Below are 17,044 nucleotides of genomic sequence, written 5' to 3'. Positions count from 1 at the left end.
TACAGTTTGGGGAAAAGGCTTTACAGTTTGGAGAAAAAGCTTTACAGTTTGGAGAAAAAGCTTTACAGTTTGGAGAAAAAGCTTTACAGTTTGGAGAAAAAGCTTTACAGTTTGGGGAAAAAGCTTCACAGTTTGGAGAAAAAGCTTTACAGTTTGGGGAAAAAGCTTTACAGTTTGGGGAAAAGGCCTTACAGTTTGGAGAAAAGGCTTTACAGTTTGGGGAAAAGTTAGGTTGTACGAAGGTATTGGCAGAACAATTGCCACAATGCAAAAACAGCTCTCTATCGTCTCCTAGTGATAGTTTGTCAGATAAACCTGTATTGTGTCACATTCACTGAAATCTAAATATCATTATGGACCTGGCCCAGAAATGGAACGTGTGAAGAGACTCTTTAAATCTGACCTTTCCCCTCGGAAACCATCTAGACCTTAACCTAGTATTGGCCAGCTGCGCCAGATTGACGACAATCAAGACTTGCATCGCGGCGGTGTTAATATCCTTTGATCCGGCCGCTAATCCCAGAAGATTCGTCCAGATTAATTCAGAGTCATAATGCCAAGGTTTCCCTCGCCAAATCCTCTTTTGTTAGGTCGTACAGCAGGTTGGGGGGTAGGACATGTCGGGAGAGGGGTTATTCAAATGATTGTGTTTTTTTTCGCTCTCCTCCCTGATGTTGCACACACAGTCGCGTCATCCAAAACAATGCTGCCCAGTTAATAAATAAATACATATATATACATATGTATGAGAGAGAGAGAGAGAGAGAGAGATCTAAGCAATTCTCAGTCCTGTCTTTATACCACCTGATCCGTAACACACACTAACACCTGTGCTACCTCCTTTCGTTCCAAGGCCAACAAATAAACAGACTTGTGTTTTGATTATTCTAGACAGGCATGGAATGGGCCGCATGTCTAAACAAGGCAATATGAACCGTGTTGGTGTGAAGCCCCCAGACACAGCTGGAAACCATGAAGCCCTGGCGTTGCCTGCTTTTAAGATTAGGGCTTTATTAAATCGCGTAAACATCAAATAGAACGCATCAGCAACAAGCCGTGTACTAAATTTCAAAGTGAATGGGTCCTCATTCCCTTCTGCCACTGAATGTGTTAGCTCAGACCGACCACATCCACCGGCTGGCTTTAACCAATGTGAGTTGTTGTATGTTCAGGGATGTAATCTGCTTGGATTTGGATTTGAACAATGATTGTTATTTAAGTCTAAATGTAGAAAATCACCTTGATGTCTTCTGTTTCATTTGTTGTGTTCTATCACAGAGAAGCATTCCTAGAAATGTACCTAGTGTATGTTATGGTAATAGACTGTTCTCTGTCCCCTGTAAGGCCAGGGTGTCGTGTTTACATGATGTCTCCTCTATAGCCCACCTCTAAGGTTCTGACGTTCCAGGATGACATGATATTCCCTAACTCTCTCTGTCTCTCCCCAATAGCCTACCTCTGAGGTTCTGGGTGAACGTGATCAAGAACCCCCAGTTTGTGTTCGACATCCACAAGAGCAGCATCACGGACGCCTGTCTGTCTGTGGTGGCCCAGACCTTCATGGACTCCTGCTCTACCTCAGAACACCGCCTGGGCAAGGACTCCCCCTCCAACAAGCTACTCTATGCTAAGGACATCCCCAGTTACAAGAGCTGGGTGGAGAGGTGAGAGGATGATGGGATGGGTGTGTTGTTTGTGAGGTGGGGGGGTGGGGGGTGGTTTGGTGTGTGTGAGTTGGGGGGGCTGGTTTGGGGTGTGTGTGTGTGTGTGAGTTGGGGGGGCTGGTTTGGGATGTGTGTGTGTGTGTGTGTGTGTGTGTGTGTGTGTGTGTGTGTGTGTGTGTGTGTGTGTGTGTGTGTGTGTGTGTGTAACTACAGCATGTCTCTCTCGCTTTTCCAGTTTCTATATAGACCTACATGTGAGCGTAACATGAGAGGGCAGTTCATCATGTGGTTCTGTCGTCCTATAGATGTCTGCCAGCCATTTTGTCCATAAACATCCCTGATAGACTGTAGTCTTCCCCTTGTCTCATAAGTACATAAGACTCCAAATGAAAACCCACTGGGAATGGATGGCAGTGCCTCCTAATGCTGGAGAGGTAGAGGGGAGACAGGCACAGACAGAGAGCCACAGTGAGTTCTCTGTCCTGCCCAGGTACACCCATGTGTGTGTGCAGTTAGGAGATTACTACTGCACAGCAGTGGTGGAGGTCATTTGTCCAAATTAGAGTTGTATTACATTTATTTGGTCGGCGGTAGAGTGCTGAATAAAAGATGGGCTTGTGAAGCGGTCCCAAAGTGTTTCTGTGTTAGTGCTCAGCGCTAGCCGTAGGACAGGGATATACTGTATGTGTGTGTACTGTATGACTGAAACCCAAGGATTGGATTCATCAGGCTGAGTGTATGTGTGCATGTGTGCTGGGACACTGTGTGTGTGTGTGTGTGTGTGTGTCAGCATGTACTTGTGTGTTTTATATTAACGGTGCATGATCTATATGATCAAGGCTCCAGCCACCCTAGTCATAGACTGTTCTCTCTGCTACCACACGGTCAGTGGTACCGGAGCGCCAAGCCGAGGCCCAAAAGGCCTCTGAACAGCTTCTACACCCAAGCCATAAGACTCCTGAACAGCTAATCCAGATCCCTCTTTTACGCTGCTGCTACTCTCTGTTAATAATTTATGCATAGTCACTTTAACTCCACCTACATGTACATATTACCTCAATTACCTCAACTAACCGGTGCCCCCACACATTGACTCTGTACCGGTACCCCTGTATATAGTCTCGCTTGTTTATGTGATGAATACAATTTTATTTGCTCTTATAGTTAGTCCCAGTGATCTATAGATGGGTTAGCTTATAGTTAGTCCCAGTGATCTATAGATGGGTTATCTTATAGTTAGTCCCAGTGATATATAGATGGGTTATCTTATAGTTACTCCCCTTCAGAGGATGGTTGCTTATGGTTGTTTGCTGCTTTAAATATGGATGAGACAGTTTAGCATAAGGACTTGATCAATCCACAGCGCTGTAGAGCATGCGCTACAGTGCAATAGAAATGTACAGGCAGTGTTCCCACGTTAGCTGAGACTGCATTCACAGTAAACCCTGCATATGTGGGCTCAATAGGAAATTCCCTTTCAATTTCAATCGCGCTATAGCACTGAACTTCAGCAATACAGATTGAAGCCCTTAGTCTTCATGAGGCTTGGCAGTCGACGGGACAGAGGTGTGTGGAGTGTGATTGTGTGGATTTGAGTAGGGCTCAGGTAGGGATGCTTGGTTGTGATGTGTTGCAATACAAAGGTTCAATGGGCCTACTGTGTGTACAGTAGTATCAGACCATCTGTGTTATTATCTCAGTTGACCCAGGTGCTATTCATTATTTGGACAGGAAATGTTAAATTCAAATAGCTGAAATACTCAATCAACCTCAGATTAAAAACAAATAGGGTATACAGGCAGAGATTCTACATCACGGGAGGCTGATGAGGGGAGGATAAAAACACACAGGGTATACAGACAGAGATTCTACATCACAGGAGGCTGATGAGGGGAGGATAAAAACACACAGGATATACAGACAGAGATTCTACATCACAGGAGGCTGATGAGGGGAGGATAAAAACACACAGGGTATACAGACAGAGATTCTACATCACGGGAGGCTGATGAGGGGAGGATAAAAACACACAGGGTATACAGACAGAGATTCTACATCACGGGAGGCTGATGAGGGGAGGATAAAAACACACAGGGTATACAGACAGAGATTCTACATCACAGGAGGCTGATGAGGGGAGGATAAAACACACAGGGTATACAGACAGAGATTCTACATCACGGGAGGCTGATGAGGGGAGGATAAAAACACACAGGGTATACAGACAGAGATTCTACATCACGGGAGGCTGATGAGGGGAGGATAAAAACACACAGGGTATGCAGACAGAGATTCTACATCACGGGAGGCTGATGAGGGGAGGTTAAAAACACACAGGGTATACAGACAGAGATTCTACATCACGGGAGGCTGATGAGGGGAGGATAAAAACACACAGGGTATACAGGCAGAGATTCTACATCACAGGAGGCTGATGAGGGGAGGATGGCTGATAATAATGTCCAGAACAGAGCAAATGGAATGTCATCAAACACCTGGTAACCATGGAAACCATGTGTTTGATGGATTTGATACCATTCCTCTGATTCCTCTCCAGTCATTACCGCGAGCCTGTTCTCCCATATTAAGCTGCCACCAACCTCCTGTGTTCTACATGTTGACATTCTCAGAACCAAACCGCAATTGTAAAGACAGGGGAATCATGGGTAGTGTAGTTCTCTGTAAAGATGAATCACTACTATTTAACTAAAAGCAGCCGTGCCAATCTAGAGGTTGTTAAGCTTCATATCAATGTGTTCCTGTTAACGTTCCTGTTAGCGTTCCCTGCTCTTTGCTTGCGACTTGGGCGCGTGAGGTGATTACTGATAAGGACCCGTTTCACAGGCTGAGTCTGACCTGCAGCTAGTGAGTAAACTGTGGACGTGTCATGTGGCATTAGGAGCGGGAGATGCTGACGGGGTTCGGCAGCCGTGAGAGATCGGGAAAGTGATAAGATTCTAATCAGAGACTTCCTGTCCACACTGAAGCCATGTGACGGTCCTATTACCTGTGGACCAGTTGGCGTTTATTTCTGAAGCATAAAAGTCTGTGAAGGAAGTATTTATGTCTAAGGTCAGGAGTTTTTGCAGAAAATCCAATTAGCATCCACATGATTCTGAGATGTAATGTTTCTATAGGTGATGTTTAGTTGATCAATCCATATTTTGTGAGATCTAATTTAGTGTAATTGTAGTATGATTAGTCCCTCCACGTCAATGACATCAATCTTAATTAACAAATTAAATCTCAAAATAGTGTGTATAAACCCTGCAGTGCTTACATCTCACAATCAGGATAGGCAAATTAGATCTCACAGTCTTGTTGATTGGCAAAGCCTACCTGAAGGTTGTGATGTGCATTGAGACCATCAGCATATTCACACAATTTAATTTGCCCATCTATATACAATTGACCCTTCGCTAAGCACTGTCCATGAATTCTGGCCAACCAATCACAGCTCTATAATGGATAGCAACTGTCATCGAGTCCAACACCTGAGACAAGCTCAAGTCTCTCCCCACACTCTTCCTTCTCTCCTCCTTCCTTTTCTCTCATCTCTCTCTCCCCACACTCCCTTCCTCCTCTCTCCTAACTCCCTTCCTCCTCTCTCCCAACTCCCCTCCCCACTCTCTCCCCACTCCCTTCCCCCTCTCTCTCTCTCTCTCTCCACTCCCTTCCCCCTCTCTCTCCACTCCCTTCCCCCTCTCTCTCCACTCCCTTCCCCCTCTCTCTCCACTCCCTTCCCCCTCTCTCCCTCTCTCTCCACTCCCTTCCCCCTCTCTCTCCACTCCCTTCCCCCTCTCTCTCCACTCCCTTCCCCCTCTCTCTCCACTCCCTTCCCCCTCTCTCCCTCTCTCTCCACTCCCTTCCCCCTCTCTCTCCACTCCCTTCCCCCTCTCTCTCCACTCCCTTCCCCCTCTCTCTCCACTCCCTTCCCCCTCTCTCCCTCTCTCTCCACTCCCTTCCCCCTCTCTCTCCACTCCCTTCCCCCTCTCTCTCCACTCCCTTCCCCCTCTCTCTCCACTTCCTCCCCACTCTCTCTCCACTTCCTCCCCACTCACTCTCCACTTCCTCTCCACTCTCTCCCCACTTCCTTCCCCCTCTCTCTCCACACTCCCTTCCCCCTCTCACCCCACACTCCCTTCCCCCTCTCACCCCACACTCCCTTCCCCCTCTCTCCCCACTATTGCTTCACTCTTTCTTTCCACTCTCTCTCTTCTTTCCCCATCTTCAACCCCCCCCCCCCCCCCCCCACACACACACAATCTGTAGCACACACATCCACCGGTCTTCAACTCTGCTTCCAATCCAGCCCGACAGACACTTCAGTCACACCGTGAAAAACACTTCAAATAGACAGACTGCAGAGTTTAACTAAAGAAAGAAGGCGGAGTGAGAGGAATACTCAGGCACAGATACATGTCTTCCTGTGATTTCTCCTCCGTTCTACATCTTCATAAGCGCTGTGGAGGTTAGCGGTTATTGTAGAGCCGTACCAGGGAGGGGGGTAGGAGCACCATAATGGAAGCCTATAGCTTGGTCATGGTACGTTTGGAGATCAGGCAGTTTGCCTCTGGTCTTGTAGTGGAGCTGTGCCCCTCTGGGAAGACTCTACCTTAACATGTTATTACTGTATGACATCCACAGAAAAGCAATCTGATATGATTTAACACAAGGAAGAAATCCTGTGGGTCTCGGCCGGTACATGAGTTCCTACAACTGTATCTCACTAACTCAGCACTTTTATGAAAGCTGACATCTTACAGGATCTAAGTTGTGTTGGGGTCTTGTTGATTTATGTCGCATTGGCACAATTTGATGGTTGGAGTGGTTTGCAAGGGTTGGACATGCATGTTCCCCCAGAGCCTCCAACTACAGACAGACTGTTAATATTCATTCCATTTAATTGGCCCCAGACAATGACAAGTTCCTCAGACCTGTCATATATGCAGTTCATTTGATCCTCTGCTCGGATAGAAGATTACAATGGGAAATCAAAGTGAAAACCCCTGACATTAACACATGGACTGTATCAGGGGAAATGGCATACTTACATTCACAGCTCTCTGGGGGGGGGGGGGGGGGGGGGGGGGGGGGGGGGGGGAGGCCTGTTAACTGGATTTTGCATCTGTCTGCAAAAAAATAAATGTACTCTTGTTACCATCCTGATTCTACCATTCATTGGATGTCAACATCAAGCATGGCAGGACCCAATTCCCCTAGCCTGATAACACATAACAAATACCAAAGGTTCAATTCCCCTAGCCTGATAACACATAACAAATACCAAATGTTCAATTCCCCTAGCCTGATAACACATAACAAATGCCAAATGTTCAATTCCCCTAGCCTGATAACACATAACAAATACCAAATGTTCAATTCCCCTAGCCTGATAACACATAACAAAGGTTCAATTCTCCTAGCCTGAAAACACATAACAAATATCAAATGTTAAATTCCCCTAGCCTGATAACACATAACAAAGGTTCAATTCTCCTAGCCTGATAATACATAACAAATATCAAATGTTCAATTCTCCTAGCCTGATAACACATAACAAATACCAAAGGTTCAATTCCCCTAGCCTGATAACACATAACAAATACCAAATGTTCAATTCCCCTAGCCTGATAACACATAACAAATACCAAATGTTCAATTCCCCTAGCCTGATAACACATAACAAATACCAAATGTTCAATTCCCCTAGCCTGATAACACATAACAAAGGTTCAATTCTCCTAGCCTGATAATACATAACAAATATCAAATGTTAAATTCCCCTAGCCTGATAACACATAACAAAGGTTCAATTCTCCTAGCCTGATAATACATAACAAATATCAAATGTTCAATTCTCCTAGCCTGATAACACATAACAAATACCAAAGGTTCAATTCCCCTAGCCTGATAACACATAACAAATACCAAATGTTCAATTCCCCTAGCCTGATAACACATAACAAATACCAAAGGTTCAATTCCAAGTGGACCTTGTGGCCAAGGGGTCGGCAACTAGATTCAGCTGCAGGACCATTTTTGTCAGAGCGGATGGTGGGCTGACCGGAACATAATTATAATCTATAATTATAATCTTAATTTCTACACTGCAAATTGACAACAACTAAGCCAATAAAATATATATATTGGAAGATACCAATCATTTCATGCCTTGGTTAAGTTGAGACATGATCACATACGGATATTGTTTTATTCACAGGAACACAATATTGTTGTTGTTGTTGTTGTTGTTGTTGCTGAATTCCAAAATGAATATCTCTTGCGGGCCAGCAAAAAAAATCCCTTGTAGGTCGGTTTTGGCCCGTGGGCTGCTGACCCCTGCTCTAGGTGTGATTTCCACTATGTTTAGATCAAGTGTCTAAGAAAGGAGACGATTTGGAATAAGGCCCCACGTCGTCACCTAGAACCAGAGATGTCAGGTGGACCTGCTGTTTTACCTGGAGACAGAAATCCCTCCAATTTCCTTTACCCTCTCAAACCCCACGACTCACTTTCTCCAATTGCCCTCCTGCCCTGCGCAGGTGGCCGAGGTGTGTGTGAGTGGGTGTGACCTTCCTGTGACTTTCCTTACAATAAATAACCTGCAATGCCCACCTGTCGTGTAACCTGCTCTGTTAGCTTAATAGCCTCGGTTTCCACACACCATACCACATACCACACATCACACCACACCACACACCATACCACACCACACACCATACAACACCATACCACACCACACCACACACCATACCACACCACATCAGACTAAATTTGTGGTGTCCAGGAGCAGTTGTGGCACCGGAATTAAACAGGTAATGACCATCTTTAATGAAGGAGTTGACAGAGGGCCTCAGCTGCTGTTGACACTGGCTGACACGCAGCTGAGAGCTTCCCGGAGACACAGTCTGTGTGTGAGAGAGAGGGGGGGGTTCACATACACTGCTAAGTGCCTTTGCAGCTTTTAGGCCATTTGTACGAGGGCGGCAGGTAGCCTAAGGGTTAAGAGCATTGGGCCAAAAGGTTCCAAACCCTTAGCCAACAATGTGCAAAATATATCGATGTACCCTTGAGCAAGGCACTTAACCCCAATTGCTTTGGATAAGAGCGTCTGCTAAATTAGAAAAATGTAAATGTCTATAGAGAGTCAGGGCTGCTCAGACTGTGAAAAGTGATTGGGGACGAGACAACTGTCTCTAACATGATTCCTATTCTAGGCTCCCGAATGGCGCAGCGGTCTAAGGCACTTCATTTCAGTGCTAGAGGTGTCACTACAGACCCTGGTTCAATTCCAGGCTGTATCACAACCGGCCACAATTGGGAGTCACATAGGGCGGTGCACAATTGGCCCAGTGTCGTTAGGGTTTGGCCGGGGTAGGCCGTCTTTGTAAATAAGAATTTGTTCTTAATTAACTGACTTTCCTGGTTAAATAAAGGTTCCATACAAGATTCTAAAGGCTAAAACCTCTCTGTCTTGAAACAACCCTGAAATAACATGTGACATTTAAATCCAAGAATAAAGCATTTTGGGGTGTATGTATGTAAATGTAGTGATTACACAGTTCACTAATACATTCTGCTGTGTGTGTTACCTCCACAGGTACTACTCAGACATCAGTAAGATGCCGGCCATCAGTGACCAGGACATGAATGCGTACCTGGCAGAGCAGTCCCGGATGCACATTAACGAGTTCAACAGCATGAGCTCCCTCAGTGAGATCTACTCCTACGTGGGCAAATACACAGAGGAGGTACGGCAACACACCGTGGACAAAAATCACACTTTATTCAAGACGGGTAGCAGTGTTCCATTGTGGACAGCCAGTCTTACACAGTTGGGTTTGAAGTTGAAATGTATTGTAGATGACGTGTAGGTTCAGACCATCTGGAAGATGTATGTAAAATACATTTACAAGCAACCCAGATGGCGTATATCAGCGGTTTTCCAACCTCTCCTGGAGGACTCCCGACCATGTCTTTGTTCTACTACAGAGAGAACACACTTCTCAGCTTAGATCATCAAGCCTTTCTGTCCTTGAATAATGCCTAGTTGAATTACGTTTTTTTTGTAAATACAAAAAAAAAAGATGTGGTAGTTCAGGTCTTCAACTAAATTGTGAGACGTCAAGGGGTCCCAGAGGAAAGGTTCCAGAAACACTGTCATACAGAAGAAACATTTATTGTATGTGCCATTACTCTGCCATTGTCTGCTGGTGTGTGAGGCTGACAGTAACACGTGAACTGGCTGTGTGTGGGGCTGAGAGTAACACATGGACTGGCTGTGTGGGGCTGACAGTAACACAGGGACTGGCTGTGTGTGGGGCTGACAGTAACACAGGGACTGGCTGTTTGTGGGGCTGACAGTAACACAGGGACTGGCTGTGTGTGGGGCTGACAGTAACACGTGAACTGGCTGTGTGTGGGGCTGACAGTAACACAGGGACTGGCTGTGTGTGGGGCTGACAGTAACACATGGACTGGCTGTGTGTGGGGCTGACAGTAACACAGGGACTGGCTGTGTGTGGGGCTGACAGTAACACAGGGACTGGCTGTGTGTGAGGCTGACAGTAACACAGGGACTGGCTGTGTGTGAGGCTGACAGTAACACAGGGACTGGCTGTGTGTGGGGCTGACAGTAACACAGGGACTGGCTGTGTGTGAGGCTGACAGTAACACAGGGACTGGCTGTGTGTGGTGCTGACAGTAACACGTGAACTGGCTGTGTGTGGGGCTGACAGTAACACGTGAACTGGCTGTGTGTGGGGCTGACAGTAACACAGGGACTGGCTGTGTGTGGGCTGACAGTAAAACGTGGACTGGCTGTGTGTGAGGCTGACAGTAACACAGGGACTGGCTGTGTGTGAGGCTGACAGTAACACAGGGACTGGCTGTGTGTGGGGCTGACAGTAACACAGGGACTGGCTGTGTGTGGTGCTGACAGTAACACGTGAACTGGCTGTGTGTGGGGCTGACAGTAACACAGGGACTGGCTGTGTGTGAGGCTGACAGTAACACAGGGACTGGCTGTGTGTGGTGCTGACAGTAACACGTGAACTGGCTGTGTGTGGGGCTGACAGTAACACGTGAACTGGCTGTGTGTGGGGCTGACAGTAACACAGGGACTGGCTGTGTGTGGGCTGACAGTAAAACGTGGACTGGCTGTGTGTGAGGCTGACAGTAACACAGGGACTGGCTGTGTGTGAGGCTGACAGTAACACAGGGACTGACTGTGTGTGGTGCTGACAGTAACACGTGAACTGGCTGTGTGTGGGGCTGACAGTAACACGTGAACTGGCTGTGTGTGGGGCTGACAGTAACACAGGGACTGGCTGTGTGTGGGCTGACAGTAAAACGTGGACTGGCTGTGTGTGAGGCTGACAGTAACACAGGGACTGGCTGTGTGTGAGGCTGACAGTAACACAGGGACTGGCTGTGTGTGGGGCTGACAGTAACACAGGGACTGGCTGTGTGTGGGACTGACATAACACAGGGACTGGCTGTGTGTGGGGCTGACAGTAACACAGGGACTGGCTGTGTGGGGCTGACAGTAACACAGGGACTGGCTGTGTGTGGGGCTGGCAGTAACACAGGGACTGGCTGTGTGTGAGGCTGACAGTAACACAATGACTGGCTGTGTGTGGGGCTGACAGTAACAGGAAGACTGGCTGTGTGTGAGGCTGACAGTAACACAGGGACTGGCTGTGTGTGGGGCTGACAGTAACACAGGGACTGGCTGTGTGTGGGGCTGACAGTAACACAGGGACTGGCTGTGTGCGGGGCTGACAGTAACACAGGGACTGGCTGTGTGTGGGGCTGACAGTAACACAGGGACTGGCTGTGTGTGGGGCTGACAGTAACACAGGGACTGGCTGTGTGTGGGGCTGACAGTAACACAGGGACTGGCTGTGTGCGGGGCTGACAGTAACACAGGAACTGGCTGTGTGTGGGGCTGACAGTAACACAGGGACTGGCTGTGTGTGGGGCTGACAGTAACACAGGGACTAGCTGTGTGTGGGGCTGACAGTAACACAGGGACTGGCTGTGTGTGAGGCTGACAGTAACACAGGGACTGGCTGTGTGTGGGGCTGACAGTAACACAGGGACTGGCTGTGTGTAGGGCTGACAGTAACACAGGGACTGGCTGTGTGTGGGGCTGACAGTAACACAGGGACTGGCTGTGTGTGAGGCTGACAGTAACACAGGGACTGGCTGTGTGTGAGGCTGACAGTAACACAGGGACTGGCTGTGTGTGGGGCTGACAGTAACACAGGGACTGGCTGTGTGTGGGGCTGACAGTAACACAGGGACTGGCTGTGTGCGGGGCTGACAGTAACACAGGGACTGGCTGTGTGTGGGGCTGACAGTAACACAGGGACTGGCTGTGTGTGGGGCTGACAGTAACACAGGGACTGACTGTGTGTGGGGCTGACAGTAACACAGGGACTGGCTGTGTGTGGGGCTGACAGTAACACAGGGACTGGCTGTTTGTGGGGCTGACAGTAACACGTGAACTGGCTGTGTGGGGCTGACAGTAACACAGGGACTGGCTGTGTGTGGGGCTGACAGTAACACAGGGACTGGCTGTGTGTGGGGCTGACAGTAACACAGGGACTGGCTGTGTGTGTCTCTCTCTGTCAGATTGTGCGTGGGGCTGACAGTAACACAGGGACTGGCTGTGTGTGGGGCTGACAGTAACACAGGGACTGGCTGTGTGTGTCTCTCTCTGTCAGATTGTGTGTGGGGCTGACAGTAACACAGGGACTGGCTGTGTGTGTCTCTCTCTGTCAGATTGTGTGTGCGCTGGAGCAGGACGACGCCGCCAGGAAACAGAGACTGTCCTTCAAGCTGGAGCAGGTGGTGGCCTTCATGAGCCTGGAGAGCTGAGGACCGCACTTCCCAGGGCGCACTGGGAGACCCGTCAGAAACCGAGCCGTGCCTGAGCAAAGACCTGTCCATCTATCTCTTCACCATCGTCATCAGCATCAGATCTCCTCTCTGTTTCAAAGACAACACATATTGTCCTGTTCTCTTCCTCCTCTTCCTCTTCCTCCTCTTCCTGACAAGTGTTTGGCATCTCATCCGCTCAGCTTCATAGGACGTGCAGAGAAGACTGGCTGACGGACTGACTGGAGGGTCGGCAGAGCTGGGGACTGCTTTGCTGCGTAGAAGAGTCTGATGGAGGGGTGGTTGTTTGCCAGCTCGCCGTATCGGCATCATTTACACCGTAATGTTGAGGGAGAAACAAACATTCTATTTATGTTGCCTTTAAAAATAACACTGATGACAAAGTCTTTTGCTACCACAATGTTGGGAGTCAATTTGTTCAGACTTTCTGAACAGGATATTAGTCTATGAAACTACTACAGAGTCCAGTTAATTGTAGTGCTATAGTCAACATCACATCAAACGTGGAAAAACAAAGTGGTATTATATAAATGAGGAAACCAAAATGACCACCTCGGAAGACAAAAAAACGGAAGGTTTGCCTGGTTCACACTTCTTAAGATTGGGAAATAGGCAAACTACAGAATTGTTTTCTCAATGTAGCTTTGAGGTATATTTAAAGAAACTCCGATAGGGGCTGGGGAGAGTTAGTGCTTCTTGAATTTTCCTTTTTTTCCGAAAACCTGACTGACTTTGAAATCCAGAGAAGGACAGATTCCCCTTTGTGGCATTGGCACAAGTGTGCTCCCACCCACCCACCCCTCCAAGTACCTCTATAGATAAAACAATCCTCATCTTCTGAATCTCTGGCTTGTGTGGTACCTGCTCAATTATCCTGATTATTATAAGACTAATTAGTGGAGGACAGACCCAGGTCTGTCTGGTCCTCCTCTGTGACGAGAAGCACACATCCAACTCTTGACCACAGTGACCCGACAGCTCTGACACCTGGAACGGTCAGTCTGTCCCGTGTGTGCTGCTAACAGATGGAGGTCACTCGCCGGTCTATCAAAGCACACACACAAACAGATACACACGGCAGCTGTCCAAGACCTGTTCTGAGGGGAACTCTACTCCTGATTCACCCTCTGATCACACTGTCTGAATACTAGGGGAGCTGACTGACATCTACTGAGAGGAGGAGAGGGACGCTTCACTAGAGCAGTCTTACCATGGACCCATGCTTTCTACATGACAGAGACGGTGCAGTACTTAAATGGGATCTGCTCTGCTGAGAGAGAGAGACCTTCTGTAAAGGCTTGGGACGGGGGGAATCAACTGATGGACATAACTGGTCAGCCGAAAAACCAAAGGAGCTTGACATTTTAAAAAGACAAAAAAAGTTATTTAAAAACAATGTATTTAAAGGAAATGACACAGGAAAAGGATTTGGTGAAAGAAAAACCCACCCCACAACAACAACTTAACCCTGTGTGATTTTCTGACCTCAGTGTGCCGAAGGGGGAGCCGCGGACGAGTCCCGCCCTCCTCCTCGCCGTCCCGGTTTCTTCCGTGTTTGGCACACCGTTTTTCTTCCCTCTTTGTCCGGTTTTCCACGTCAGTTTTTTTGCACAAGTGTGGAGACAGCTTCCATGCGGGAATCTCTGAGCGCTCTGGGTCGCTCATGTTGTGTGTTAGTGTAGTCGTCCTCCGCAGCCTTCTCCAAGCCTCAAAAAGCTGAAACTAGAGTGCGAAAAACAAGTCAACGTCATATAGACGACCGGACACGGACATCAACAGACTTGTGGAATGTGATAACCTGGATGGGAGAGAGAGAGAGATGGAGAAACACTCCTTTCCTTTAGACCTCTGACCTTTCTTTTGCCTTGACAACGTGCCCCATGTGGTGATGTGAATGTGTGGAGACCGCCCTCGGTCCACCTTCGGTCCTTATTGGCTTTTTAAGCGCATGTAAAACGTACATTTAAAACAAAAAAAAAGAGGAAAATAGAGAAAATAAGCCTTGCAAATGATGATGTGGATGTGTTCTTTTCTTTATTTTGCTTGGAAGAAAAATGTGAGGGAAAAAAGTGGATTGTTCATGTTAAAACTATAACTAACCGTTAAGGTGGAACCTTTATCTCCCGTTCAGCCCATGCAAACCTCTCATTACCATGTCTTGTGAAAGTGTTAGACGCTAATAGGAATAAAGTGGTACCTTAAAATCCAATATATTATATACCCTTGCATGCTGACCTATTTGGATGGTATGAAACGGAACTGCCTTGCAATCAAATATATTTATCTACTGCTACTAGGAAATGTTTAAACGGTTCACAAACAAAACGGTTATTTTGAATTCTCATGGACTGATGTAGAACAATAACTCATGACTAAGTTTGAATTCATTCAGTCCTTCTGCTTAGTCCTTCCAGAGTAGATCGTCCTCTAACGCCCATCCATACACATGTTCCATTAGTTAGTGACTTTGTCAGTTCCAGAACCCTCAGGTTTTGGGTCTGGTAGACTAATTCTGCAGTGAGCTTCTTGCTCTTTTCTTGGCTGCTATTGCTTCTCTAGTGTCTGTCTGTGTTTTCATCCGGAAACTATCTCCCCTAGCCTATAACCTTACCTTTTTGATTCTATTATTTTATCATTCAAAAAAACGACATTTATTTTTGTAAGCCTAGGACTGGCTGCAAAGCTACCTTGTAAACGTCTTATTGCAGCACCTGTTACTATGGTTGTGGATGTGTTTTTTAGATTCTGTTTTGACAGTTGTTTGATCTGAAGAGCTCAGTGCATAGGGAACTAGCATTAGGAGGGCTTTCGGGGTTCAATCAAAAAGTTTGCTCATACAAAACCCATGTATCGCACAACATGCCTCCTTTTTGGAATCCTCATGGTCTTATGGGGAGTACAATACAGTCAAGTCAATCACTTGTCTGGTAGTATCTGCTGTCCTTCCATTCTACTGCTACATCTAAAGGTGTTCTGCACAAACTTACTGAAAAGATACTGGTGGTTTTAACAAAAAAAACTCTCCTTTGGACAATTTCAAACGATTAAACGTCTCTTGATGAACTCATCAAAGAGAAACAGTTGTCTGGAAGCTTCAATAACCACACTAGCTCTGACCCTGAAAGCTTCTGATTTACTTAGTTGATTGTGTTTTGTAAAGTGTGTTTTATTTCCGTCACACCATCGCTGTCTAATGTATGAACCACATCTAATTAATCCTCAACTGAACTGTCTAAAGGGGTGAGTTCTGTCAGTGGTTGGTATTCAGGTTCGAGGGGGTACATTCATGAACAGCGCGTTCTCTGGACGTTCTACACTGCCAACATGTTCAAACTGTTCACAAAGCTTGTGATCAAATAAACAATAAGAAATAACTGAAAGGAATCTACTGTATGAATTCAGTCTGATGGAAAATCCCAGGTAAAACAGTTGGGAAATAAGACTGAACTTGGCAGGGACCTCAACGTTTAGGGGCCCTTGTTAGGTTTAGAGACTGTAAATTGACCCACTATTACCCATGTATTCTATTCTCCAGCTTCCCAAAGTTTCCTCCTCTCTAAGCCCATTGTTTTTATTTGGTGAAGAGAATGAATGTCCTAGAATCTCGTAGTGAATCTGCCCCCTGGTGTTGTAACATACGGTGTTTCCATTTCCCCCCCCATGTTCCCCGGCGACAAAGCTCGTCTGAGACTACTGACCCCTTTGTTGCCGAGGGACTCGATAAAGCTTCCACCTTCAACGTTTTGTAGGAACTAAAGATAGGTCCTTCTAGAGCTCAGTGTTATAGCAGGTGTTACAGAAACAGTAGAAATACTTTTACTATTACCATATTTGCTGAGAGATAAAGAGTATCCTATCAAGAGATGAAACTAAACCTGGGGGAAAAGGCCAGCTTCTCTAACTTTGCTATAATTAATTGTATACCTGTGTATGTAAATATAATGCATTCCTATTTTGCAGTCAAGAACAAAATACTATTTGTAATATAGAATAAACTTTATTATGAAACAAAGTGGTTTGTAGTTTGTGTTTATTCATATGAAATGATTGATTTAAATATTGTTATTTCACACAGCAGGTGTGAAATGGCATGCTGTGTACTGGAATTAATGGATTCATTTCATATAATGGGAAGCAAAATGTCCCGTTTCCCTCAGTAGAACAGCACAGGTGAAGCAGAAACCTACAGCACTTTGTTTTAATATGTTGTATGGTAACCCGTAGTAGAAAAGTCATTGTACACTCAAAGTTGTTTGTTGTGATGGCTTCACCTCGTACCTAAGGCCGCAGCACGGCCGCGGTAAAAACAGTCACAACACACGCCCTCTCGTGTACTATGGGCTTTATGGGCAATTCCACGGTGACAGAAAGATGCTGAGATGCCGATGTTCACTTTAAAATGCATGTCAAACAAATGCTTGCAAAGTTAAACAAACCAGACAACTCTATGCACAAAGACTACTGTATCAATT

At 46.5% G+C, this 17,044-nt stretch overlaps 1 protein-coding gene across 1 annotated transcript in view; it reads left to right on the top strand.

The window, feature by feature from the left end:
* LOC110510810 (plexin-A4) overlaps positions 1-16,584 on the top strand; it is a 473,690-nt gene extending 457,106 nt beyond the window's left edge. Inside the window, exons 30-32 of the mRNA XM_090213615.1 lie at positions 1,452-1,664; positions 9,268-9,418; positions 12,456-16,584. Of these exons, the coding sequence (XP_090069741.1) occupies positions 1,452-1,664; positions 9,268-9,418; positions 12,456-12,551 (460 nt within the window). The 3' untranslated portion in view covers positions 12,552-16,584. The remainder of the gene's footprint in view (positions 1-1,451; positions 1,665-9,267; positions 9,419-12,455) is intronic.
* Positions 16,585-17,044: the final 460 nt, after the last annotated feature.

Source organism: Oncorhynchus mykiss, chromosome 21 (assembly GCF_057628025.1).
Source record: "Oncorhynchus mykiss isolate SJ-2025 chromosome 21, ASM5762802v1, whole genome shotgun sequence".
NCBI lineage: Eukaryota > Metazoa > Chordata > Actinopteri > Salmoniformes > Salmonidae > Oncorhynchus > Oncorhynchus mykiss.
This window is presented reverse-complemented; position numbering and strand designations above follow the sequence as displayed.